Source organism: Paracoccidioides lutzii (assembly GCF_000150705.2).
Source record: "Paracoccidioides lutzii Pb01 unplaced genomic scaffold supercont2.20, whole genome shotgun sequence".
NCBI lineage: Eukaryota > Fungi > Ascomycota > Eurotiomycetes > Onygenales > Ajellomycetaceae > Paracoccidioides > Paracoccidioides lutzii.
Window position 1 is genome coordinate 133,479 of NW_015440966.1, and position 27,900 is coordinate 161,378.

General features: G+C 39.6%; 8 protein-coding genes across 8 annotated transcripts; 4 read left to right on the forward strand and 4 right to left on the reverse strand.

Moving 5' to 3' along the window:
* Positions 1-6,766: 6,766 nt before the first annotated feature.
* On the forward strand, positions 6,767-7,225 carry PAAG_06760 (hypothetical protein; the record flags this gene model as incomplete). Its single annotated transcript, XM_015845999.1, has 3 exons — positions 6,767-6,859; positions 6,885-7,029; positions 7,068-7,225. 3 exons carry the CDS (start codon positions 6,767-6,769, stop codon positions 7,223-7,225), a joined length of 396 nt encoding a protein of 131 aa, XP_015700434.1.
* Positions 7,226-9,847: 2,622 nt separating this feature from the next.
* PAAG_06761 (RNA-binding protein 8A) lies at positions 9,848-10,490 on the reverse strand (the record flags this gene model as incomplete). The annotated part of the gene is made up of 2 exons (XM_002791170.2): positions 9,848-10,081; positions 10,242-10,490. The coding sequence occupies 2 exons, from the start codon at positions 10,488-10,490 to the stop codon at positions 9,848-9,850; spliced, it is 483 nt and encodes a 160-aa protein (XP_002791216.1).
* A 397-nt stretch (positions 10,491-10,887) lies between these two features.
* Positions 10,888-12,262, reverse strand: PAAG_12274 (hypothetical protein; the record flags this gene model as incomplete). The annotated part of the gene is made up of 3 exons (XM_015847786.1): positions 10,888-11,172; positions 11,290-11,634; positions 12,158-12,262. The coding sequence occupies 3 exons, from the start codon at positions 12,260-12,262 to the stop codon at positions 10,888-10,890; spliced, it is 735 nt and encodes a 244-aa protein (XP_015702582.1).
* A 3,726-nt stretch (positions 12,263-15,988) lies between these two features.
* PAAG_06764 (alpha-amylase) lies at positions 15,989-17,676 on the forward strand (the record flags this gene model as incomplete). Its single annotated transcript, XM_002791172.2, has 2 exons — positions 15,989-16,969; positions 17,062-17,676. The coding sequence occupies 2 exons, from the start codon at positions 15,989-15,991 to the stop codon at positions 17,674-17,676; spliced, it is 1,596 nt and encodes a 531-aa protein (XP_002791218.1).
* A 739-nt stretch (positions 17,677-18,415) lies between these two features.
* PAAG_06765 (bax Inhibitor family protein) lies at positions 18,416-19,499 on the reverse strand (the record flags this gene model as incomplete). Its single annotated transcript, XM_002791173.2, has 2 exons — positions 18,416-18,896; positions 18,973-19,499. The coding sequence occupies 2 exons, from the start codon at positions 19,497-19,499 to the stop codon at positions 18,416-18,418; spliced, it is 1,008 nt and encodes a 335-aa protein (XP_002791219.1).
* A 335-nt stretch (positions 19,500-19,834) lies between these two features.
* On the forward strand, positions 19,835-20,618 carry PAAG_06766 (hypothetical protein; the record flags this gene model as incomplete). The annotated part of the gene is made up of 3 exons (XM_015846000.1): positions 19,835-19,990; positions 20,084-20,206; positions 20,271-20,618. The coding sequence occupies 3 exons, from the start codon at positions 19,835-19,837 to the stop codon at positions 20,616-20,618; spliced, it is 627 nt and encodes a 208-aa protein (XP_015700435.1).
* Positions 20,619-21,422: 804 nt separating this feature from the next.
* Positions 21,423-24,072, forward strand: PAAG_06767 (hypothetical protein; the record flags this gene model as incomplete). Its single annotated transcript, XM_002791175.2, has 2 exons — positions 21,423-22,250; positions 22,306-24,072. 2 exons carry the CDS (start codon positions 21,423-21,425, stop codon positions 24,070-24,072), a joined length of 2,595 nt encoding a protein of 864 aa, XP_002791221.2.
* A 1,086-nt stretch (positions 24,073-25,158) lies between these two features.
* Positions 25,159-27,165, reverse strand: PAAG_06768 (hypothetical protein; the record flags this gene model as incomplete). Its single annotated transcript, XM_002791176.1, has 4 exons — positions 25,159-25,766; positions 25,837-25,966; positions 26,047-26,445; positions 26,587-27,165. 4 exons carry the CDS (start codon positions 27,163-27,165, stop codon positions 25,159-25,161), a joined length of 1,716 nt encoding a protein of 571 aa, XP_002791222.1.
* Positions 27,166-27,900: the final 735 nt, after the last annotated feature.

Below are 27,900 nucleotides of genomic sequence, written 5' to 3' on the forward strand. Positions count from 1 at the left end.
CTCTGAAGGTCTTTCAACTTAGTATGTCATTCTGTCAGTGCTATCATAATTGCTATCATCTTCTTATCATGAATTTTATAGTTTCTCTCTACTTTACTTATTGAAGCAGAATAGAAAATAACTGAATATCACTGCTCATTTTCATATAACTGAGATAGAATATTAGCTATAGCATTATCTGAGACATTAGTCTTCATCTGAATCTCTCAATTTGAGTCATAATGACAGAGCACAGGGGCTTCAGATAAGACTATCTTCATTTGATCAAAAATATACTGACAGGTCTCATTTCACTCAAAAGATTAATTCTTTTAAATGAGTTTAAATAGTAATTTCACAATCTGACTGTAATTCTTGATAAAATATCTATAGAAGTTACAAAATCTCAAGAAGAATTGAACTTCTTTGATTATACTAAACACTACTCATTTTGATATCACTGTAATCTTTTCTGAATTCACTTTGATTCTTTGATCAGTAATAATAAAACTTAAGTACTTTATCTGTTGAATATAAAACTTATATTTTGAAATACTTGTCTGTAGTTCAGCTTCTTGTAATCTAATAAACATCTTCTTGATATGCTTCTTATGTTCTTTCAAGGTTTTACTGTAAATAAATAAGTCATTCACAAAGATAGTCATGAACTAATTCAAGTAGTCAAAGAAGATAGTATTCACAAAGTATTAAAAGATCACTGAGTTATTGCTTAGATTAAAAAGCATGATTTTATACTTGTAAATCTCATAACATGTTCTAAAGATAATCAAATCTTCAGTTTCAGAGTATATATATATTCAATGAAAGCCTTGACAAATATTTAATTTGATAAAGAACTTGACTTTATTTAATCACTCTATGAGCTCATCAACTAGTGAAATTGAGTATCAATCCTTCTTTAAAATTGCATTAAGCTGATGATAGTTCATACAAAACTTCAACTTGCCTGCATTATGAGCTATAAAAATTAAAGAAGCAAATGAAGAAATTACAGATGAGAGAAAGTCTTTCTCTAGATTAATCTCAAGATATTACTTAACAGTCTCAAGTTTCTTCAAGCTCATTCTGTATAGTGATATATGATCAATAGCTTTATTCAGATCAGCTCTGTTCTCAATTTTGATCTTATAGTTCACTTTATTTTAAAGAAATAATAATTAATTAAAGATAGTCTTTGAGAAAATATTATAAAATTTCTTATAGTTTACTGGTAGCTGTTCATTAATCATCTATTTATTCTTCAGTTCAGTATTAATAATGATTTTCTTTTTCTCAATAATCTTATCTATCTCACAGAGATTTGAAATAAAGATCTCTGACTTCTTGCTTTTTTCATGATGATGAAAGATCACACTGTCAATGAATGTTATTCTTTACTATTTATCTGATTTATTTCTTTATTGAGTCTTTACAGGCCTTTCAGCAACTTCTACTTAAATTCTTTATTGATAAGTCTATTATAGTGATCTGCGTCTTGTTAATGATCTAATCTTACTACTAGTTTCTTTAAAATCTTTTTTAAGATTATTATATTATATTTTTTTGATATCTCATCTTTAATTATCTATATACTTAGTCAAACTAGGTGTTGATTTTTTATATCTAGTCATGTTTCCTGCTTTATTAGCCAGAATTATTCTAGAATCATATCAGTGCTTCTCAGGTCTATCATTAGCATCAGTGTATTGAGAAATCTTTGATCATCTATTCACAGATGCAAGGAAATAATTTCTGTAATTGAGATTTCTATTTATTTATTGAATTTTATAATCTGATGATCTTTTATCAGCTTCTTAGAGTTTGCCTTTAAGACTTTAACACATTTGTATGCAAAGCTTATGTCAATAAGAATACAGCAGTTTGCTTTAAAATTTACTAGTGCTCTTGTAGAAATAGTATATTTATTAAAAACTACTTTGATATGTATAGTAAAAGGGTTCTCACTTATTAACTGATTTACATTCAAAGTTTCTAGTGTAATTATCTTATCTGAAAAGAAGGCTTTTCTTAGATTTAATCTTTTTCTGACTTGATGATAGCAATCTCAGTATTTACTTTCTTCAGTTCTGTCTTTTACTTGTATAAACAATTTTGAGCTATATGATCTTTATTTCAGCAATTGAAGTATTTTATATTCTTCTTTTAATTCTTATTCTTTATTCTATTCCCAGTTGTCTATGCTGGTATGATTAGAGTTGATTCATGATTCTAAGATGTATGAGTTTTTTTATAACTGTTTTGAGTTATTAAAGTTCCTTCATAGCTGTTTTGAATCATTGAAGTTTTTTTATGACTTAGCAGTCTTTGATTGTAATAACCTAGCATGCTCTTAATATAGTGAGCAGCTTGAATGCAGATATCTTAATTTCTTGAAAGATGCTATAATTAATACAGACTATTATAATCATAAGTTGAAGATCAAAGAAAATCTTATGAAGAAAGTCTGCTTTATAATCTTTCTTATGAATCTGAGCTTCATCAACCAGGTGCAAGAATTTGATCACAAATATATAATAGTTATCTTTATTTCTCATTATTAAATATTAGTATTTTGTTTTTATATTTTCAAGTTTATTAACATCTTCATATATCTCTTGTAGATACTTGAACACTTTTTCAACTATTTTAAATTTCTCAGAATGATCTTTCTTTATTTTTGAAACTAAGTATCTAGCAGCTTCATCATCAGTTTAGTTTTTGATATAGACAATACAGCTTTCTTCAGTCAGAAAGCGGTTAGTGTTGACAGCTAGCTTGTATTTCATTCAAAAGAGTCAGTTTTTGAATATCAGTTCTTTTTCATTGATGAGATGCTTAGAGTTATCAAGTTTGACTGATTGTCATATCTGTTGATTATTCATCAGTCTGATTTAAGAGACTAAAAAGTTCACTATCTGCTGTAAAGTATTTTGTTTCTCTATCAGACTATTCACTTGCTGATCAAGTTCACTCAGTTGCTTTCTCTGCTCATCTTATTTTGCTCTAATCTTTTCTAAAGTATCTTTTGTCTTATTTATAATATTAGTAATTTCTCAATATACTCACTCTGAGTCTTCTTTAATTACTTCAAGAAATTGTTTCTTGAATATGAAATTTTTAATCTCATATTCTTCTCAGTCAGGATCATCATATCTCAGTCTAATCTTCATAGACTGTCAAATTCTCTAACTGCTTCTGATATCTTAGCAGTTTTCTCAGAGATTTTACAACGAAAGTAAATAAGAATTCTCAGAGTTTTTTTACCTAAAAACCTGCTTTAAAAAGAACAAGAAAAGTAGATAATTTTAGTATTATATCATAGCTTCAGCTAGATGTAGATGAACTGATATTCAATTGTCAACTAAATAAGCTATCTGAGTAAATACTAAAATGATTTCTAAAAGATGAGTTTGAGAAAGACTTTATTTATATAACTCTTTTTCTCTAGCACTGTTGCCAGATGATTGCTACATTTATGTATTATTCATACACAGAGTAATTGTAAAGTTGTTTGCCATTGTCTAGACAATTGTTATTTACTGATCATCTTAACCTGTATGATGACTGATCATTTCAGCCTGTATGATGACTGATTATCTCAGCCTATAATGATTATACTATCAAGAAGATTGAATATAAGCTTGTTCTATACTATTATAATTTGTTAAATTATTAAAAACTAAAATATTATTTATTTTAATGTTATAAAGATTAATATAATGATAAAACTGATAAATATATTAATATTCTTCTTGATATTAATTTTTACTGATATCAAAGCATTATTTATATTTTTAAAAATATTATTATTTTCAAGTATTTTCAATTGAACTTCATGATTTTTATTCAATTAAAAGTTTATAAGCTGATAGAATGAGTTGATATATTAATAGTATATAATTATATGCTCATTCTGATCACAAAAATATTTCTTTCACTTATTATTATTTAAAATTTATAAATCTGATTTTCTGTTATTGAGAGTAATAAATAAAAATAAATATTCACTTTTTATAATATTACTGTGATATTAAGACTTTCTATACTAGCTTCTTGCTCTCATACTACTTATCTCATACTGCTTATCACACTACTTACTAAAGCACTTATCTTCACACTATTTATCAAAACACTTTAAAATCAGCATCTTCTACAAAATCAATATTATCTCAAGATTTAGCACTTGAAATCAGCACAAATCAGTATTTCTCAAAAATTAATTTTTTAAAATCAGCACTTTATGAAGAATTATATTACTATACTACTAATTCTTCATCTCATAAAAGATTATAGATAAAATCTATTACTTCTTATTTATATATATAAATACTTTGAATTCTCAAAGTTTCTTCAATAGATTTAGTAATTAGCTACTATTTAATTCTATATTTATATTTTATTTATTACTATTTTATTTCTTCATAGTACTCATAGTGTCTATATATCTACTCTTTTATAATTGTAGTTATAGAGCTTCTTATATTTTCTTTTATTACTTAGTTTATTTATTATAAGTATTCTCATATTGATACTAATTTTCTACTTTAATAATAATAAAATAACTGATAATTTTTAAAATTATTTAATAAAGATAATAAATTTAAATTTAAAATAAAATAAAATTATAATAAATAAATTATCATTATCAGAAATTGTTTATATAAAAAAAATATAATTAATTAATTTAAAAAATTAAATTCACATTAAAAAATATTACTATACTTATTATATATAAAGTCATTTATCATTACTGACTTTTTAATTAATATTTTATTTATTATTACTGAAAATATTGATAATTTTATAAAAAAATAAAAATAAAAATTATAAAAAGCTATATTTTAATTTTTAAAATACTTAAATTATATCTTTATACTATTGAAATATTATTAAAATTATATTATTAAATTAATACTATAAAGATAGTATCTATACTTTTATTTATATAAGATTTAACTTTAATAATACTCAAGTTATATCTTTATATTATTCAAAGTACTATTAAAGTAATATCATTTATCAATATTATTAAGATAATATCTCTATCTCTATATATATAGTCTTTATTCATATAATTTTATTATAAAAATATTAATTTAGTTATTTATACTGAATTATTATTTTTATAAAAGAAAAATTAATCTTTTATATAATTTATTTTTTTATATTAGTAATTAATTATTTTTAATAATTAATTTATTATATTTATATACTTTAATTTATATTTTAATTATTTATAATATATTTTATATAAAATATAAAATTATAATTTTATTATCTATAAATTTAAAAATTTTTAAATATTTTTTTAAAATTAAATTTAATATTAATTAATTAATTAATAATTAATTATAATATAATTAAATTAAAGGTAAAGTGATTAAAAAATTAATAAAAAATTAATATTTATATTATATAGTTAATAATATAATAATTAAAGAAAAAGTATTATAATTAATATATAAAAATATAATATAGATTTAATAATTAAAATTATTATATTAAAGTAAAACTAATAAAATTTATAAATTTATAAATTATAACTTTTAAATATAATAAGTTTGAAGATAATAAATTTATAATTATATTAATTTATAAATAATAAAAATTATTAAATTAAATTTTATAATTTTATAATAATTAAAAATTTATAGTTAAAAATTTTTAAAATTTTTATATAATTTTTAATTAATATAATTTTTAATTAATATAATATATTTAATTATTATCTAATTTATTTATTATTAACAAATAAATTAAATTAATAAATAAATTAAATTGATAACTAATCAAGAATAATAAATAAAGTTATTTAAATAATATTATTTTAATAGAAAATTCTTTAATTATAATATTATTTAAATATATATTAAATAATTAAAATAATCTATAGAAAGAAAATTTATAAAGCTGCTTAATATTTTATCAAAATCTTTAAATATTAACTATTGAAATTCAAAATATTTTTGAACTGAAACTGTGTAATGACTTTGATACAGCTTTGCAATTATGATTGATTAATTGATTGATTAATTCATTTATTCTGATCTTTATCCATTTAAAATATGTGAGATACAACTACTGTAACTATTTATGTCACTATCATTGAATGTATTCAATCACATGTAAGCTTCCTGTCTCATCAAATAAGTGTTGGGTAGCAGTGTATTTGAACGGGGTTTGAATTCATTGACAGGACTACTTTCACTTCTTTGGCGAAGTTGGCGTTTTCGTGCTGTTTTGACGTCAGCTGCTGTCTAATTGTCAGCGGAAAGAAATCTTTCGCAATGTTCATTACAGCTTTTATATATATGTATATATTTTAAACAGACACTGAAACTTATTATCAAAGTGATTGGTGAAGCCAAATCTAAAAGCTGATGTTCAACAGTGCCTTCCACTCCTCTCTTGGGTGAGGCAGGCAAGTTGAAGAGCTGCTGGGATGGTGAATGAGAAAGCCCAGTCAATAATACAAGTTGACTTTTGTCTAGACATGCTACGGGCCATTTGCCGCTTAACACCAACATGGGAAATGTTGTGCATCTGAACTGATCGCCTGTCGCGGGTCGATTGAAAGATGGTGTTGCATGGAAGTGCGGCTCACTAGGAACGGCCCGTGCGGCACAGGAGGAGGCGATTACAGAAAGAAAGCTTTTACCAGACCCGTTGAGGTAGGCGCGTTTTATTACCGACTTGGTTAGCGCGATCATGTGATGAGACTTACCAAAAATGAACGCTTCCATTTTCAAAATTTCATTAAGCTACATAACTGTCTATTTTGATAAATATGTCAATTTTCAAGAGCATCAGCCGTGCTACTATGATTGGCCGCCTTGCTGCCTCTAGTTGTGTTCCTGCAATTCGTCGCCGCCTTTCAATTGTATCTATTCACTCTATCTTTCCAGCAACATTATGTCGATTTTCGACTCCGGCGCGAATCCGGACTCTACGATAAGAGGCTGCAGGCATATGATGCAGAGGTTGAGGACGCTCTGGAGATCTCAGATGATGGAATGATTTATCCAGGAATTACCAATGCGGATATGGCATGTTTGCAATTATTGCTATTCATTGCTCAAAATCACCAGTTTTGAATGGAGCCCTCTTCATGCCAAATACACATTTCATGCGGGAATTAAGTCGGATGTCCTATGACTACCATATGGACGCCGCGCAAGGTGGCCAGCACTCCACTGATCTACACTATTTATGTATACCCCAAGGCAAGACACCTGATATTCGGTAAGAGGAAAAATAAATGTAACATGGCTCCTAGGGACTTGTTGTATTCCCGACACGACACTTTTGCGTGAACGGGTTCTCGATTTTCCCTTCAGCCCTCATATCCTATGTCCGTGAACAATACGAACACCTTTGACAACGTTCTCATCTATTGACCGATTCCTGTATAGCTTTAATTAAAAATTTGACTGAGTTTACTCCAAACACGGTATCGTGACTGCTGCAGGGAAATGGATGGAAAGGAATCCCTACAGTGAAGCATTCAATGGCAATTCGACAGCCTGGATACATCACTAAGCCAATTGAAGTGTCCTGCACCAGGGTCAAGTCCCGCTGCATTCATTATTCATGCGTGCATAGAGGTGCTCGTCCCTAAAAGCTCTGAAGTGAACAGAATATTTCCAGTGTTTGAAATACTGAGCATGGGATTTGTGTGTTATACATAATGAGTTATCACTAGGCTGAACCTCAAACGTGGGAGGGCGATATCTCTTCCTTTAAACGAGGGTTTGAGGTGTTTTTCGTACAAATCCATCACTTTGTTTTGTCTCATCAGTTATTCGTCGTCATCGTATAAAGAAATTAGAATTGCGCCAATGCGTTTTCGGATAAAAATAACACAGCTGCACTGTGATGTTTTGCGTGGGCCAGCTTCTAAGGAGGAGTGGAAAGTAAGTTCTTGCGCACTCTAGAAATCTAGCTAGAAATCCATTTGGAAATCTGAATATAGGCTCCTGTTCAATATTCAAGCCCTATAATCTCTGTAAGGCAGGCTATTCTTAACCCGAGTGTCGAACAGCGAGACGAGCAGGGCAACCAGAGATGACGAGAGGATGCCTGCCGCGATATAAAATGCTGTTTTTCATCAGCATACAAGGGAATATCTGGATGGGTGCTGCAATTACTGTAATATTTCCTCCTGTACAAGAAAGACATCGAACTTGCGTTGATCAAGACATGTCCAGCTGCTACATTGTTCAAAGTTCCACTAATCCCCTAGATGCTGTTCTGTGTATGCCATGATGGCTTAATCGTTCAGGGTCGATGAATGTCTAGCGACTCATATCAGTTGTATATCTATACATGGGTTTCTATGTCAATTTCTTAATGACGGTTTTTCTCTGCTACGAGAAGAGGCTGGAATGAAATATGCGAAGAAAACAAACCAAATGAGGGGAACTGGAAGCAAACAAACGGAACAAATTAGAACCAAAATCTAACCAATAAAGATTCTAACCAATTGACTTGGCAAATCTGTGTCCACCGCTCCTTATGCGATCTCCTTTGCTGTTTGAAATGCCTGTGGCCCGCCAGATTGGTCGATGAAGGCTGTTTGTCCTTCCACTCTGCATGGAATTTTTAATTATACTATAAAAAATAATTTTATTTTTAAAGCTTTATCTATTTATTAAAATATTTTTTAAATCAATTAAAATTTATTTGATTATTTTAAATCTTATATTTTGAAGTTTTTATATTATTTAACTATTTGATAATATTCAATATATTATATACTTATTTTATACTTTTACTTTTTAAAGCCTGCTGAATCTCATAGATCATAATTTTTTTCAAACTTTCAAATATTTTGCAATATGACTTAGTTGAAATAGCAGAGTAGCAAGATTAAATATTAGATATTTAAAGCTAAGAGCTGTCAATGCCAGACAAAAGTAAAAGAGAGAAAATCTATATGTATATAGCTCAGGAAAGAGTTCAATCTCACAGGAAGAATTAGCTAGAGCCACTAGAGCTCGGGAGCTCAATCAACCTGTTAACGTTGTGGAAATTCAAATCCAGGGACTAAGAAGTGAGCACCAGCATGATGTAGTATATGTGGTAGTACAGAACATAAAGCTCCTTGCTGCTCACAGGTCTAAGGTATATTCTATATAATTTCTATATGAAATCCTTAGTGGTTGTTTAATTTGAAAATTTGTCGAGTGTGGGCTGGAAGAGTGGTTCGTTAGGTGTCCTGGTTCAAAAGGCGTCCGATTACGTTACCCAAAAGAAAATCCTGCAGAGTGGCATATGAAGACCGATAGCAGCATCCTATCTTTGCTTGAAGTATAAGCTGATATCTTAGTACGTACGCGGATTCCTTGATCTACTGGGAAGCATGAGTGTTATATGTTTATACATCCAATCGACGAAGCAATACACCTAAGAAAGGGATAATGGAACTAGCAGGGATGATATTTGAAAATAGGTAGATCGTTCAGTTCAATTTTATGGTTAATGAAGGCGCCTAATTCTTATTTAATTAGCACAGAAACTGGGAAGATAAACAGCTGTATAGGAATCTTACCTAGGCCTTAGAATAATCGAATGCCGACATGTCTCTTCCCTGACGGTTTACATCTAGACTATACGCGATGGGCGAACAAACTAGATGCAGACGTCATTAGGGAGACAGAGTCGGCGATCTAAATAGAAAATCAATAGAAGCATATCGTCATGGATAAGCCGTATTCGCTACCTGCCCATTTTCGCCATCCTACATTTTCTAATAGGGTTGTGAGTCGGTATGCGTATCGTTATTTTGCGGCACAAAGGGAGAATGAAACTTCAGAACCAAGTTCGCGGAGCTAGACAAATTCAAAGCAGTCTTGGAGCTTGGCCGCGTTTAGCCTCGTTCAGCTTTGCCTTCAGGGCTTCGACTTCGACCTCGACTCCTGCTCCGCCCGCGGCCTCCCCGATTGCGATTTCCAACGGTTCCGGACCTGCTTTTGTTTGAGGGTGGTGGTCGGACGAATGCGAAATCGACCTGGATGGACTGATCAAGAAGTTTGGCACCATTAAGCGCTTCGATGGCGGCCTTTGCCTCTGGAAGGGTGGTGTACTCGATTAAAGCGTATCCCTATTAGACGGGTTAGCAATATTGCTCCATTGCAATATGGCATGTGAGGTAGTAAGATATTGTGGGAGTAAGTCAGGCGAAAAAAAAAATTTAGATACGAAACAAACTTAGTGAGAGGGGAAGCGGAGGGGCAGGACTTCATTTGGTTGCTTGCCTTGACATAACCCGTCCTCCTATCCAGATTTAAATTAAAATTCTTTATCTCTCCGTATTCAGCAAATAGGTCGGTAACGTCCTCTTCAGAAGCTTCCTCGTGGATGTTTGTTGCAAGAACAATCCAGCCTTCAATACTGCGCACCGCGACAGCGCCCGCCTGGGTACGCGCTTCCCTGGTGGTGTGGGAGGCCGGCGCTTGGTCATCATCCTGCCTCTCCAGGACGGGAGAATCAATCTCCATTTCCGTCGACATCTTTGCGGGTGAAACTATTGCTTTATATGTGTCGACGAGGTTTGTGAGATTTAAGAGTTGTTGCTTGTTCCTGAACAGTTTCTCCTGTCATTGTGAACGCTAGCCCGATTAGGTAAGCAATGCGAGTCCCAAACCTTATCAGTTATCTCAACTCTAACATTATCAATCTATAGAGGTTTATCTGTGCATTCTACAACCAGCGGAGATCGGTACTTAACCAACCGGGGAGAGTTAGAAAATTTTATATTCGAAGCTACAGATAGAGGCCGGTAATTTTGATATTTCAACTCACTTGCAGTTGGTACTATGTGCTGCGCCTCAACCCTTAGGGATCCGTCTTTTGTGCTTCTTTCTTAATTTCCTTTTTGTTTCCCCCCACTCCTTGATTATTTCCAGTTCACGCTCCTACAAGTAATGCAGCAGCTTTATTCGCGTTCTCCGCGTATGACAAGTGAGCCGGAATATCTAAACCGCCTCGACAGATAGCATCTCCTCCTGCACATATTGACATCACGTCCTTTTCGATGATGGATCGTGGGGGTATGCTTTGGAGTGGGTCTCCAAATAGCACCGCTCTTGCTACCTGGCCAGCCTTGAGGTCGCCAGAGGCATTGTGTACCACTGAGGCTCCCTGGGAATACCCCGCAAGGACCACCTTACTTCCGGGGCATTGCGATAATGACTGGCGCACGAGATTGACCATAGTTGGTCCACCGTCTTCACCAAAGGGTTAAATTGCCCTATACCCTACGGTTAGCGAATGTTTGCCGGCTGCCTTGTTCTATCGGGCTAAGTTTACTAGGGCAGACGCAGGGTAATTAACGCCTTGGATGGTGACTTTTCCGTTCATATGCGTTCTCAGCGCGCCTGCCAGAGGTGGCCCTATTATCTCACCCATATTACCAATTTCCCCCGTCCCGCAGGCAAATATCAAGGTCAATGGCTGGCAACCATTGTTTTCTTTGATGCCATTTTCAACAATTGAGCCAGTTTTCGAACCCTCCACGAGACCTCGAAGCCAATCCCACCCAGGAATGCTACCCCTCTCTTTAATGTTGTTCCTTCTCAAAAGGTCCGGCGATATTGGAGTCGGTGAAGCAAGAGCGGAAACGCTCAGGGAGGCCGATACGACGAGAAAGTAGAGCTTTATGGCGATTGAAAGGAATGTGCAAGCACAATGAGGGCAAACTCATGATAACCAAGTTGGAATAAGACAAAGTATGCTTGAATTCCTCACTTCCCGAGGAACCAGGAACCTGTTGTACTTGTACCACCAGAATCGGCAAACAGATGCCTCTGGATGGTAAGTTAATTGTACTACGAAAACAGGGAAATGCACGAATATATAAGTCTGGTTTACCTTCTTCTTGAGCTTTCATATGTAGGTCTCTATCCCTAACAGTTCCGTCCTTGGAGCATTGACTTTCAGACTATATTTAAGTGGCGTTGTCCTACGGACAACCCCTCTCATTCTGCAGGTCTGTATCTTGCAAACGTTCTACCTAGTTGCAATAAACAGAGTGGAACTGGAACGAAAAGGCTCTTTGATACTGGATTGCATTGGAAGGTTCCAGGCTATGAGGCACATGGGACAATGGTGGGCAGGAACATGTAACATAGGCTGGTAAAAATCTATCCAATTTGGACGTGGGTTCTACGATTTTTACTTTGGATGCTTCAAAATTTAGAAGTTGAATTGAAAATTGTGTATATGATGCACTATTCTGCATATAAGGAGCGAAAGGATCGTCACGAGCATAGATGCCATTCATAGCAAAATAGTTGGGATAATGGATTTCTTGGCAGACAGCTTGAGCAGCTGACACTTGCCATTGGCGAATAAGATGGGCATACCATTTCAGAAGCTAGCAGGGGTGTTGAAATCTCTATATCTTAACAAGAAAGACTCAATCTCTTGCAGTTCTATCTCAAACACTCTCAGAGTATGAGAATTATATTCTATAGCAAGTCTCGCATCTCTTATATGGTTTACAGCTTTTAATCCTTTGCAGTTATATCTGATTCACTATATCTGCAGTCTGCAGTCTGCAATGAAGTACAAGACCTGCTTCACTTGTTGCAGTTCTCTCTTATTGAAGGAATTTATATCTTGAACACTTTTTAATCACGTTACAACTTACAACTCCTGCTGTGATGAAATTGCTGATTTTAAAGCTCTAGAGTACTCTGGCAGTGCTGCCCAGCTTGTTTAAATCCTCTCACACTGGCCTCTGAAACTTATATGAAACAACTACAAACTTCTCAAACATCAGTCTTTTTGACTCTGAGATCATCTGGATTTCAAAGTGACTGTAGCTCTGTTGAACTCTATTTTTTCCTACAAGATGGTGATTAGAGGAACTGAAGCAGTGTTTACTATAATTGCTGTCATCACACTATAATTTCGCCTTAATTTTTGCAGTCAATTAGGTCTTCTCTAAGCTTCCAACAAGCCATCCTTTAAAAGCTAGCTACCTGGCTTCTGTTAATCATGGAATACGTTGTTACATCTCTCTTTACCTGCATCAACATATTAAAAGCAGGGTGTGATTCAGCAGAGTCTTTAAGCAGCTTTTCTCACAAAAAGTACTCCCAACCCCCGTTTACCAAACCCTGTGTCGTTCTCCTATCTGGAACCGGTGAAAGTCACACCGGGACCAGGACCAACAGGAGGGCAGATACCTAAACAGATGTATAGTTTTCCGATCTCACTGCGCAAGAATAACCCAACAGATACGAACTTCAGCTGCAGCTGTACTTAAATCTAATTTGGTCATATCAGTTCTCTTTTCTATCTTTTTCCTTTTTTGGTATGAGAATCATGCGCGTGGACTTGTCTCCGTCCTCATGCCTGTGCATCATACGTGACCTCCTCGCTGTTTTTTGAAGCTACAAGTTCACTGCGATATGAATCTTCGCTATCTCAGAGGTTTCAACGAGGAATAAATGTGGTTGGGCGAGTGCCAGAGTATGTGAGATCTCAAGGCAAGTATATATCTACGGAGGGAGCAGGTTCTTTAAAGCTCACCATCAAAGACTCCCAAATAGAAGTCTCAGTGATCAGTTTTGATGCTGTTGAATCTGCCTACTATCTAGGCATTTATTTTACCTGAAGGGGGCGTACAGTTGAATGTGGTTTTAAAATGGCTGAAATGGGTTAAAAAATCTTCAGCTGGAAAATTCGAAAGTTGGAAGTCGATTTATAGAAGCTGGGGCCCGCCATTTTAACCATGATCAAATAAACAGTCTACACACTCTGCGGATCGATATGTGTGAGGCATGACTAGCTCATGTAGTTTTAATAGAGGGGTGTCATAATTTATAGCATAAACCATGTTAAGGAAGTTTTTTCAGCTGAGATTTTAAATCATGTTCAGCTATAAGCCTGCAAAAATCTTCAGTGTGGTTTGAGCATTCAGATCAATTGGATTGGTCTCATACATATCTCATAACCCATCTTTATATACTCTTGATAAGAGTGATTGCTATCATATTTCATATCCTTGATTAATTTTAATTAAAATCTAATCTTTTAATCTAACTTTAACTCTGATACTAAGAAGGAAATCAGCATTAAAAATAGATTAAAGTTAAATTAAATTAAAATTAAATTAAAATTACGATTCAAATTTAAGACTTGAGAGATATGATAACATCGCTATTATTATCAGGAATATATGAAGATCGGTATGAGATAAGTGTGCGATGTAAAACTAGTAGTTTTTTAATGAGAGGTCATTCATAGATCTTGAAATGTTTAAAACTCTCTGAAGATTTTGCCAGTCGAGATTTCAAATCAATGTTCAACATGTTGAAACCCAAAGATTCAAATGTAACCCTCAACTGCCCGAAACCGAGAGGGCAACTCGGGGCTAAGGCTGCCTTGAACAAAGATCAAGGTTCCCCGACCCGCAACCACTAAACCGTTACTTTCCCCAAAGGTTTAGCCGGAGTTTAAAAACCTAAAAAAAACACACGAATACCTAATCTACAGCGGCTCTGCAGTTGCCCAACACTTGTTCCATTCTGGTAAATTAGGGCCTGGCCCGCCGCTGGTCCCTGGGCCCCGCATTTTATTTGAGCTAAACTTTATTCAGTTGAGGCCACCAATCCCGCAGAACCCTTACCGTAAGACTTAGCGACTTCCAACGTCCCAGCAGTTCAACCACAAACCGCCTCCGTAGCAAAAATGCTGCAGTCATCCATCCCATTTATCCCCTGGATTGTGTGAACTGACCAGAGCGCGGGGAATTTAGTGTTCCTGGGATTCGGTTCTGGGGCACTTCTTCAGCGCTTAATCGCCACCCACTGGACCTGGTCCGTATGATTGCCTAGATGCCAACCATCATCTCTTCCTTACCACATCTTGTATCCAAACACACGCACGGAGTGGGTTATTGGGGTCAGTGATATTGTGGTTCCTTCTAGGTTTGGAATCGGAACTTTAAGCCTCACTGACCTATTCATTCTCCCAGGGCTCAGATGAATCAACCCTCGGACTTTTCTCCTTCCTAGGCAACTGATTTTCTCTCTTTTTGTTTTCGTTTTCCGCTGTTCCTATCTCAGCTATTTTCATTCACGTCTCTCATGTTATCTTTGTTCGGGTTGCTATCCACGGGCAAATCCACGCTCCATCCGTGGCTGCTCCATGGCTGAATGCTCCATGGCTGAATGGATCCATTCAGCCGTTGGATGTGACCTTATGGATCACGAGCATACCACCAAAACTCAAACTGGCAGGCAAGGCTGGCACGACAGAGCACACCAAGAAGATATGCTGGATCGATTGATGAAGTGGAGTTGAATGCCAAATGAGTGGATCCAGCCTCCGGGGAATAGGTCAGCGTGGCGGTCCCCAGAGTGCTTTTCGCGCGCGGAGGGAATTGAAACCCGGTGCAGCGTACCTGCAGCATGTTATATTGTTCCATTTAATCGATATTTTTTTTACTAACGTCATCCACTCCTTACGGCCCGCCCCCATTGGGATTTTTGTCCCCCCTTGAGTTGTCGCAACCCAATTGCAAGGGTCAGGTCACTCTTCGATTACCGCGGAAGTCTAATCGAATTTGAACTTGTAAAAGACATCCTCCCGCTATGGGATCGTTGGTTTCTAATAATACTATGTCAACTTCCAGAATTCATATTTCAGAGAACTAATAGTCAGGCGGAATTTTAAGTTTTTCTTCCCTTAACTTGGGGTTTGATCGCTTTGGAAACTAGGCCTTCCCGTTTTCTCAAAGCGCCCATCTTATTTACTTTAAGCTAACACCATGATGGGACGCCTAGGGCGCAAATAATCATCGACCCTGTGCTCGTTCTTACCCGGGTCACAAAGAGTGGCAAAATTAAGTGGGGAAGTGATCGCAAAGCATCGAATTGCTTTCCATTTGCTCAGTGGACGTTATTAAAGGCGATTGCTTTGTTTGCGCCTTAGAAAAAGGTCGAGTCTATGGAAATTGCCAGAGGAAGCGAATTCAAGATTGCCGCTGCCGTGCAAAATGCTTCGCCTTTTTATACTCTGCTACCTCGCCGGACTAGCATTAGCAGCGGACACCGTCGATTGGAAATCCAGGTCGATATATCAGGTCTTCACGGACAGATTTGCGAGGACTGATGGTTCGACTTCGGCAAAATGCGATACGAACGAGAACCTCTACTGCGGAGGATCATGGAGGGGCATAATCAGCAAGTTGGACTATATTAAAGAAATGGGCTTCGATGCCATCATGATCTCACCAGTCTCGAAAAATGTCGAAGGTCGCGTTAGTTACGGAGAAGCATACCATGGCTACTGGGTTCAAGATCTATACCAATTGAACGAACATTTTGGAACTCGCGATGATCTTATCGACCTTGGAAAGGAGGTGCATAAGCGGGGGATGTACTTGATGGTCGATATCGTCATCAATAACATGGCCTTCATAACGAATGGTAGAAACCCTGCCATTGCGGTCGATTACTCTGTCCTCAACCCATTTAACCGGCAAAGGTATTACCACCCGTACTGTAAGATTAAGGACTGGAATAATTACGATGAGGCGCAAAAATGTTGGATAGGGGATGACATCGTTGCACTTCCGGATCTCAACACGGAATCTGAAGAAGTGACACAGATGATGGAGGCCTGGGTCAAAGAATTTGTTGCAAATTACTCAGTTGATGGTATTCGAATTGATGCCGCGAAGCATGTTGGCACGGAATACCTGAAGAAAGTGGCCAAGGCGTCTGGCGTTTTTGCAACAGGCGAGGTGTTTGAAAGCGATGTGAATACCGCCTGCAGTTACCAAAATTATATCCCCAGCATTCCGAACTACCCCGTTTACTTCGCCATGATTAAAGCCTTTACTGCTGGAAACATCACTGCGTTGAATGATGAACTCGCCGCGGTGAAAAAGGTTTGCCGTGATACCAGTGCCCTTGTAACCTTTTCGGAGAACCACGATCTCCCTCGATTCCCATCTTATGTCCAAGACCTCTCTGTAAGTCTCATGCACAACCTTTAGAGGGAGCAAGCAAAAATTAAACATTGAGAATATCTCACCCATGAACTCTACTAACCCACTCACCTCAGCTCGCCAAGAACGTCCTAACCTTCACAATCCTCTCCGATGGCATCCCCAGCTATTACCAAGGACAAGAACTACACTTCTCAGGATCCCAAACCCCCGCGAATCGCGAAGCCCTCTGGGTCTCACAGTACAACACCAAACACCCTCTCTACCAACTAACTGCAACCCTCAACAAGTTACGCTCCCACGTCATCCGCACCGACGCCGGCTACCTCTCATCCGTCTCCTACCCCATTTACAGAGACGGGAGCTCCATCGCCATTCACAAGGGGACTGATGGCCGTCATGTGCTTGTCGTCTACTCTACTCAGGGTGAGAATGGGAATGACTATATCCTTAGTTTGGGCATTTCATATACGCCCGGGCTGATCGTTACAGAAGTTCTGAGCTGTAAGAATTATTCAATTGGTTGGCCTGGGTCCCTTGGGGTTGAGATGACGAAGGGGTTGCCCATGGTGTTCTACCCGGCGCATCTGATGGCTGGGAGCGGCCTGTGCGGTGCTAGTAATGTGTCTGCTCCTGTCAAGGGGAAGACCGGGGAGTCGACGAGTTTAAGATCTGGGCTGACGGGTTGGAGCGTGATGTTGGTGGCGGGGTTTGTTGTGTTATTATTATGAGATGAGGTGTTTTCTGATGTCTTCACTTCTACATATGATTTGTTTACACCCTGGTTTTCACCTCTTCTCGTGTATATATATCTGCCACCAGCGCTCCTACCCCGGGGTATTTTTTCTGTTCCATTTCGAAGAGGAGTTATAGGGCTTGTTGTATATCCGTCGTTTATATCTCCAATGATACCCCTTAACACATGATATATCCCACCCTTTATAAAGATTTTATGGTATATGTAACCCCCTTTCAGAAGGTCCCTTGTCTTGACAGAACGGCAAGCTTGATTGATTGCAAAGGTTGCCAACTACGAGAACGACTACATATAGTGGAAAATAGGTCCCGTGATGGAAGGGTCCGACATGTCTTCCTTTAACTAATTCAGCTCTACCAGTTGCAGTTCTTGGAGACGAATTAATGTGTCTCTGGGGATGTGGGCCTTCGGAGTGGATTACCGTTAATTTAAGATATGGTGTCTTACTCAAAGGGATGCGGTGACAAATTCCTAAATATTTCCAGTTTCTTTTTTCTTATCTGGTATTTCTTTATTTTTTTAAAAACACAGTCCGAAAAATGGAGATTTTCCTCCGCATGAAAAGGTTTTCTAGAGGCTCTTTCTTCAGATTTATTGTGTAAGCAAGGCACGTATGGACGGACGGGCCGGCAATTCCTCTCCTCACCAACGTCTCAATAGATACTAGTATACAGCCCCAGCCCCCCCCCCCCCCGTCCTCTTCGAAATATTATTTATTTCCGGTTATTCCTCAAAGCCAGAATCTGCACCATCCGTATGAAAATATTCAAGAAATCCAGCTCGAGACTGATACTCTCATTAACAGCATCCCTCTTAATTAGACCCCTCTCCGCCATGCGAGCGTGGTGCAAGATCTTCTGTATATCGAAGAGAGTGAACCCTCCAAACACCGTGAGACCGCCGTACAGCCAGATACGCTCAGACCACATGAGCGTCCGCGCTGCGGTGGCGGGGAGGACAAGAGGCGCAAAGCCGGACATGGCAACGACGGCTACACCGGCGAGCAAGGGGCCGCCAAGGTATAGGTATTTTTCCTGTTTGGCGGTTGCGCCTACGAAGGCGATGGAGCCCATCATGCCAATGGTGTAGAGGCCGGCACGTCCAAGGATAGCGGGGGACATGAAGAATAGCGGGGAGAGGACGGCGGCTTGGGTCAGGTTAAATGCTCCCCATAGCGCATACTTTTGGATATAACTGTGGGGACATATTAGTTGCTTTGAAGATAAAATATTCCAGGGGTGGCTATGAAGGAGTAGATCATTATACATACTTTTCAGGCGCGGTGTAGAATGTTCCATACATCGTCCCGATGCTAGCTACCAAACTCAGCCCGACAACGGCCCATGGATTTGTCGCCATCAGCCTGTAGGACCAGCCAGACGTGTGTAGAGCCCGTGCCGCAATGCTGATGACCCCGATACCGAGACCGGTGTGCATGAAGGTTTGATTCAGATATTGCCGTTCAAAGAGTGGCATGGCGACGTCTTCTCTTGTTTCGCGGTTGAAGACCAAGTTTGTTGCGACGATTGTGCCTCCCACGATAGCGGCACCGTACATCAGCTTCCGTGCCAGGTCTCCTGACGACTGTACTGGCTGGTAAGATACCTGCCTGTATGATCGGCGGAAGGCATTTTGGAATGTCTGACGGGCTCCGGCGAGAGTGAAGTGGCGTTTGGATGAAGAGGGCCCTTGCTTAAGAGGAGAGCTGTGGATGAAGCGAACGGTTATGTTTGATGATTTGGGGACCTGTCTGAATGCCGTAGAGACGGCGAACGGCCGTCGGAGAACGAAGGCCATGGTTTGATGGAGAGATAGGATGATGTGTAGATTAAAAGAACAAGACGATGCGAAAGAAGTTGAAGTCTAGTCACCTGATATACAGCCTCCAATTGACGCTTCGCAGATCACGGGATCCGGAATATTCCAGAAATGATGTCATTATCACGTGATATTAACTGCTTCTTTGGGTGCGGGATTCTTCCAACGGGAGAATTTGCTATATTACCCTTGCGGTGAATATGCGGAGGTGTTGGATTTGTTGAATTTTTAGGTTATAGATATGCTGGTTGCAGCTGAGTTTTTGGCCAATTTATCTTCCCTTGAGATTCGTTCCATAAGCTGCTGCTTTCAAGATGTCCGGCGTTAAAACGATACAGCTCCCCCATGTGCCCTTAAATCGGCCTGTTCACGTTGCTTTATATCGAAACCTCCAGAATGCATCTTTTTTAAGGCAACAACTCCTTTCCGGGAATACTGAATTCGAATATGCCTTTATCGATGCTACAATGGTACGGTGGGACATATCCTTACCGAGATTGCGTGGCACCCGCAATGGAGCATTAGAGGGAAGATGAAGTCAAACTTCTAACCAAGATATATAGATTCTCTCTACCACACACATCCTCACAGCTGTATTTAGAGCCCTTAATGACTATCAAAACCACCGACTGAAGTCAAAGAATGTTCATTCTGAAGTAGTATATTCTCTCAGCTCTAATAATAATGTCTGTGGGCCATTTTCCCTCTCTCTTCCACCAAGATACACAAACATTATTGACTGTTTGGTAGATAGCGGAGTCGTTTCGCAAGTTCGGTTTAATCGATACTACGAAGGACTTGCTGGTGATCAAAGTTTCCACGTCCCCGGAGGCTACAAATGAGTCTGTAGCTCAACATCTTCAGAAGGTCATCGAAGGAACCCCAGTTGATTTTAATAACGAGAACCTACGTCTTGTATCAGATGTTAGCAAGATCAAAAAAGCGTATAAATTGGGAACCGGAAATGCGAAACCGGGGTGGAAAGCTGAAACAAACAAGGCGGGTCAAAATGGATCTACTAGCTCAGCTACGCTGGAGGCTGAAGCGAAAGATCTTGAAAGGATTATCATTGGTCTTATGGCTTTGAGAGGGGCGTAATTAAGCATAATGCGGCCCCATTCGAGCATTACGTATAGTACTGTGTCGAAGATTTAAGGCGCCTAGCCACGGCCACCAATTTTCCTCTTGTCAACGCCTTTTTTCGGTTCGCAATATTACTCCGTTTCACCCGTACGCAGAGTGTATGGAGGTCCCTTGGACAGGAGAGGTCCTGCTTCGATTTTTTTAGAGGGTTTCTTCCAGAGGAATTATTGTATCGAAGGATCCAAGAGTTTATAATTGAGGGATATGCACATTTCGTTTGGCAATGGACAGCACTCCACACCTGATTATTGAAGCATGTCCTATAGGAGTCAAAGTGATCATGATCTATCTTCCTTCGGTGTTTGACGAGTCACCAACCCTTTGTATAGACTGTAGGAGGATAGAGGACAGCAGAAAGGAGCGGTTCAATGAATATCATTATATCAGACGTGAATCGCGTCGATACAAGAATCGACAGTCTCCAAAGACAAGTACAACTACAGTAGAGAGGACGAAGAGAAATATAGTCCAAGGTTGCTCTCGGTACGTTCCCTTCGGATAATTGGCCCAAGTGATAATTACTTCTCGCGGTTGCCCGGCCAGCAACCCGGCTAGTCCCAATGTGGAAATCTCCCAACTTGCGCCAGACTTCCAACATCTTCCTCGGTCAAATATCTCATCATCTCAACATCTATCTCATCTTGACAACGACAAAGACACTTGATGTCCTAAGCCTGAGGCCATTAGTTAATATGATGAGGGAGGCCATAAATTCACCAGTGTCTCCCGAATTTCTCCCTCTCTATGAATCCCGCTACTATGACAACGCAGTCGTCGTCCGACGGGCGGATGTTTACCAGCTCCATAATCCCCGTTATTCCTGACTCCTCTCCAACCGCTGCAGAGGTCATAGAGCTATCATCGCAGTTAAGCCTGCCATCACCAACGTCACTGCTAGATTTTCTATCGACCTCGACGTCGCGTGGACCCACAAGATCAGACACTGTTGGGGATAAGACGCAGGGGAAGGAAGTTTTGGACACCAGGCCTATCTTAGAAAACAGTTTTAGGCGGGAGAATAGGGTGGTAACAGGAACAGGAGGAAAGGCTGCGACAGGGAAAAGACTTAAACGAAGAACAGAGAGCCCTGGGAACGCTTGTCAATCAAAGATTCATATCGTATCTGGGGAACAGATCATTCTCGGCCAATCAAGACCGGAGAAGAAAGCTGCGAAAACAAAGCGTACGAAGAAAGAAGATGGTTTAATCAACTACAAATTGCATGGTAGAGTTTCAAAGGCAAACCAGACTGTAAGTCGTCAGCCAGAAACGAAAATATCAGCACCGAAGGAATGCAATGACACAACGCAACCCGCTGGAAATGACCATATCAATGATTTGGACGATGGGTTACAGCTTGAACAGGCCACCCAAAGAAGGTTTGATTGGACTCCTACAAAAGATACTACGATACCGGTGATAGATTTGGTTGGGGATAGTCCATCTTCATGTGAGAAAAGTTTAAGCGGGATGCGGAGCACGAGAACAATGTTGTCTAATTATGAATTCAGCGGTGTTGTGGGAACACTGGGAGGTTCAAGATCGGAAGGCACTCCTGACGCTCCCACAACAAAGCGTCCGATAGAGGTATTTGCACATTCCATTTCGCATTTGTGTTGGGCGTCTTCTAACTATACTGTAGCTTCTGAAAGTCAACAACTTCAAAGAAATATCAGGCCTCTCAGACGACAGACAGTCCTCGATAACCGAAGATTCTGAGAGTGCCACGTCGAAGCCACGCAGAGTAAAGGCTAAAAATCGGCCAAAGTCAAAATTAACAACAATCACTTCTTATGCAACTGCTAAATACACCGTAGTTGAAAAGTCAGTCAATTTGGATCCTGTTGAGACTCTGCTGTCTGACGAACCCGGGAAGGAAAAAAGCGCAGCCAAACGAACGTCGGGTGCCAGGTGCGCTAAGCCCGGTAGAAAGAAGTCAACTACCACAGAGAAAAAGAACGAACCTCCTATATTCAAGGTGGTTCATCCACTCGAGGCCTTCAAAGCATTTGGAGGGCAAGAGTTATTGTTTGGGACTTCGAGCCAGCTGGCAAACGGACATTCGGAAGATCAACATGAACAAAATGAAGGAACTTCACACATAAGCAATTCTAGTGCTTTTCTACCGTTATCGAGGTCAGAATCCTCATCTAAGGCACTTTCACAAGCTAGTTTGGGCTCTGGCTTTTTGAAATTATCAAGTTCAAAAAATTTATGGTCTGCAGGTGCTAGGGATTTGACCGGAGCAGTTCTTGAGATAGACGAAATTGATCTGTCAGAACATCGGATGAAGCCTTCTATTTTTGCATTCCAGCCCAAAGCACCACTTGGTTGCAAGGCGGATACTCAAATTCCACCCCAACTGGGTGAAATTGACTCTGATAATTCTTGTCAAAAGCCATTGGCGGCAATTGATCCTCCCGAGTTTGTCACCCGAAGCGAAACCCCATCCGAAAAAGGAGTTTTACATAAATATATTGTGAAACCCACTCACACAAATTCTTGTTCTCAATCCGGGTCAAGCATTTCGGTAGGTAGCCCTGAAAAGCCGGTTCAAGATAAACCTATATTCAACGGGTTTACCACTTCAGAATTAGCGAAGAAGGTTGCCGCATACGGCTTCAAGCCAATAAAGAGTAGAGATAAAATGATTTCGCTTCTTGAGAAATGTTGGGAAAATCGAAATAAGGCACCGAACTCGGTGCCAAAATTAACACCAGGAGATGGACTTTCCAAAGTTGATGAGCCCACGAAGGGACAGTCATTAGGACCACATTTACAACCAAATTCAATTTCTCAGAAGGCAACCACGCAAGTTCCCAAGGTAAAACCGGCTAAGCGCGCTACGAAGTCCCAGGGCGTTCCCGTGTCAAGCAGGCGTTCAACCTCGACATCCAAGGTGTCCAGGAAACGTACCGTGTCTCCTTCCGCAATTCTGGTTGACGATGACCAAACAAGTGACTCTACTGGAGACTCAGTTCCGCCATCACGTCCTCGTCAACCCTCAAAGAGCTGCACACCACGTGACAGAGAAAACACCCCTGAATCATTCAATCTCCCAACGACCCCCTTAACAATACGTTCCGGAAAGGTTCCTAGTACTGTAACCTCTTCCGAATCTCTCCCCAGCCTCTACACCCAGATAACGGCGGCCATAAAAGCACAACCTCGCCTCCGGGCATTCAACGGAGTGAAACAACCTACGTGGTACGAGAAGATACTCATGTATGATCCAATTCAGCTCGAGGACCTGGCTGTATGGCTCAACACTGATGGGTTTGAACGCATTGGTGAGGATCGTGAGGTTTGGCCCGGCTTGTTAAGGGAGTGGTGTGAAAGTAAAGGGGTATGTTGTATATGGAGAAAGCAGCGGGGCGCGAGGGCTCATTGTCCTCTGGTGAGGGCTTGATTTATGGTGTTTTTCCCCACATCTTTTGGTTTTGTCATAAATTTAGGTATATATATATGTGTATCATTACGGATATGAATTGATGGATAGGATATTTGGTTGTCAGTGGTGTACGGATGGGATGACTTTTTGGTCTTGGATTTGAGAAATGGTGTGACATCATTATGCTACCCGGCCAGTCGAGACATGGTGTTTGGTATCGATATCTCTTCTTTCCTAGCTTTTATTTTTCTTGTTTTTTTTTTTTTTTGTATATATCTCATCACGGGTAGAAATATTTTTTCCCTTTCCCATTTGATCTTGAAATTTATCTTGCACGAGAAGGGCAGCACCTATATTCGCAAGCAACCTCCCCTAAACCGGTTCAAAATCCGCGCTGATCTCTCTCAGCATTTTCATGTTTTGGATGTTTTATCATATTTGGATTTTAAGTGTCTTTCGTGTATCCCCAGGTCACATTCGGGAAATTATTGCGTCCTTATTAAACCCCTTTCCGATCCATCACTACCTAGCTACTGGCACATCAGGCTTGTGTAAAAACAGGAACCGCCCATAAAAATAGCGATGATCCGCAATTCCATTGCCTATATATGTCTCTTTATCTTAAATTCTCCATTCCCTTAACTAGGCCAGCCCCGTCATTCCAAAGATAAGAAAATATGCCCAAATCCAACATAGAAAAGCAAATTCCATGGGGGAATAAAGCTGATCCAAACAATCCTACAGTCATGGGAGCCTTTGTCCATGATGTGCTGAAGTGACCCACCCAATAAATAGCCTTCCGAAAGAAAACATCATTGGAAGCAACACTGGGGACAACATACGTAAATTCACTACCACCTCTCGCCTATTGACTCATTCCATACGCCTGTTTTGCTGCCCTTTCTCTAACAATGCAGATTGCCATTTCCTGCGTTGCTTTAAATGGCACCTTTCCCCTCGCTGGCCACGTCGACAGCAAAGAGCAATTGAGAAAAAAAAAAATAATGAAAGTTAAAAACAACCCAGAGGAAAGACGAAAAAGGGGGACCCGGAAAAGAAGAAAAAGGAACCTAAATATTCTCACTCGAAAAATGTCTGTCCATATCACGGACGGCCTCTAGGCTTACCGATATCATCGAACGGGCGGGAATTCCCTTTGCTATCCCCTTCACTGCTTACATTTCCCCAAGCTGCCTGAGCCAACGTAGGGCTTTGTGGCAATTGCGCACCCGTTCCAGGCGGGCACGATTGTCTCATAATACCCCTGGGGTTATACGGTTGCTGCTGCCCCAGTCCCATTCCCAGTCCTTGTTGTTGTCGTCGTGGCATGGATGGTGGCAGCAGCTGTTGCCAGGACGGTTGATGAAAGCCAGCACCATGCTGCTGCGCACGACCAGGTGGTGAAAACCCGAAGGGCTCTATACGTGGTATTTGTTGTGGTTTACAGTAATCACCGGGTTGCACACTTATTCCCTGGGGTGTAATGTACAGCTTCGGGGGAAGGGGCTGGGGTTGGGGGTGAGAGTGAAACGGGTTTTGAAGGTGAGGCGGCTGCTTGGCCTGATATTGAAGTCCGGTTCGGCGCCCGGGTTGATTGAGCGGAGTCTTTGACTTCGAGCGATCGGGTTCAGCAGCATAAATATCATTTTTATGTGGGAGCTGGGTCGGCTGTGTTGGGCTAACTGGATACCCAGGGTGGGGAAAGATTTCTCCTGAAGAACAACATTAGCTGCTATTAGAAAAGTGTTTATGAAATTCAAGGATGGTAACCGTTCGCCGTACCTCTTGATATTGGAGTCTGGTTGATATAGTGATTATCGTGAGCGATATTTTGAGAACTATGCACAGGCGTCTGTGTCGGCAGCGGTACTTGAACCTGATCTTGACGTTCCTCAATGCCAACTAACATGTTCTAGGTTCATATGTTAGTAAATGATGAGGAAACAATGCCATGAGAGCAAAAATTATGTCTTTTGAGGTTGATTGACTTACATCAGATTGACCAATCCCCAGAATCTCATTGACCTTTCTCTGTATCGCCGTTTCTCTAGCATCATTCTTTTCTTTGCGATTGATTTTCCAGGCTTCAGCTTTTCTCTCTTCTTCTTTCTCTTCCTCTTCCTCCTCTCCTAGGCGTTGGGCACGTTCAGTTTGGATCCGAATATCATGATACTCATGCATGAGCCTATCCTCTAGATCCATCACGCGCCCTCTCGCCCATCGTAGCTTTCTCAGCTCTTTAATTAAGTCCTTCTTTTCTTTTCGCAGTCTCTGTCTATCTCCCCGTGGAATTGGGTAACCCGTAAAGGGGTTCGTATGACAGCACACCACGCGTGCTCTCACGCATGGTTTGCATCGAGGGAACGTGCCGTCGCATTTCGTTTTTTTCATCTGTATATGCGTGGTTAGTTAAGGAGAAAGAAGGTCACAAAAACCTGGTCTGTTGGGGGGGCTCAGGGTGGGAAATCCTTAAAAACTTGCGAGTTTCAATATCAGAATAGGGATTCCAAATATTTTGAACCAGATACGTACCTTACACATATTACAGGCTTCCAAGGTCCGGAGGGTAGAGTCCTTACCTTCACTTGGCTGTGTATTGCTGTTTGAACCTGGTTCCATCGGGGCTATTACCCCATTGCTTACACGATTATGTGCCTCTTGATCTTCAATCTTGCGTAAGACAGCTTCTTTCTGTAATTCATTCCATGAGTCTTTCAAGTAGCTCTGACCACCTTCCAAGCCTTCTTCGCCTTCCGCGTTCTCTGACGCTTCCGAGTCGTCCATATATCCTATTAGTTCAACCTCTCTCAGCTCTTCTTGAATCTTTTGCTTTTTGCGCTCGCGCCCCTGCCGCTCTTCGACGTCATCCTTATTGCGTCGTGTTCGCCTCTTGTTGTTTTGTGGGGGCGCAGGAGCAGGTAGTTCAGCCACTTCAACATCTTGTTCTAGTTTGACGTAAAGTCCTGAGTCTTTCTCCAATGTTTGAACTTGATGGGTCGAAGACTCTCTTAAATGATCTAAAAACTCCTGCTCAAGAGGATCGAGCTGCGGGGCTTCGGCGTAGTTCGTGTCCTCAAAGTGAATATCGTGAGGGTTCCCTGTGGCCTCCATTGCTTAATCTCCAGTGGACGAAGAGCGGAAATTGCCGGCAAACGGGGCTGTGGAGAAATACTTGAATATTTCAAAGCAAAAGGGAGTTAGGCGATATTCGGGAAGATATATTGTGGTCCTCTACGCCCCTTGTAAGTATTCGAGATTTGGGAGTGAAGGTGATGAAAAGGGAATAACGGAAAGTTGTAGGCATCTTGAACCGGATATGTACGCATATATTCATCCCACCTCTGTGTCATATTTCTGTCAAAAAAATAGTCATTCCATCTGGGAAATTCCCTGCCAAACTCTGAGATAGACAAAACATTAAAGAATGAACAAAACAATTCAAAATGTACGGGGCTTCTCCAGTTAGTTGGTGGGTTAAGGTGAAAGTAAGCCAGCAAACGGTGAGATGCTTTTGACAGGCAACGTTAAAAAACGGCTACGTTAAACTTCCTTTTTCAGTTAATGATTCACTTCCCTCAGGCAAAAGTCGAACATTCAAGTCGTTCGGGTTCAGCCGTAAAAGTATATCTGGGCTTTGACAACCTTTGACGGCCTGAAGTCATAATTTGACGTAAAAGGAGATTCCAGGATTTCTTTGTCCAGTGACACGATTGCATTCGCTTCATAATAGAGAAAACAATAACATTTTCTTCACGTGTCTTTCTTTGACACGCAGCCGTGTTAAAACAAAAATCAGAAACAAAAATTCAAATTTTTCTCGGTTCAAATAAAGAACTAGGGAAAGTT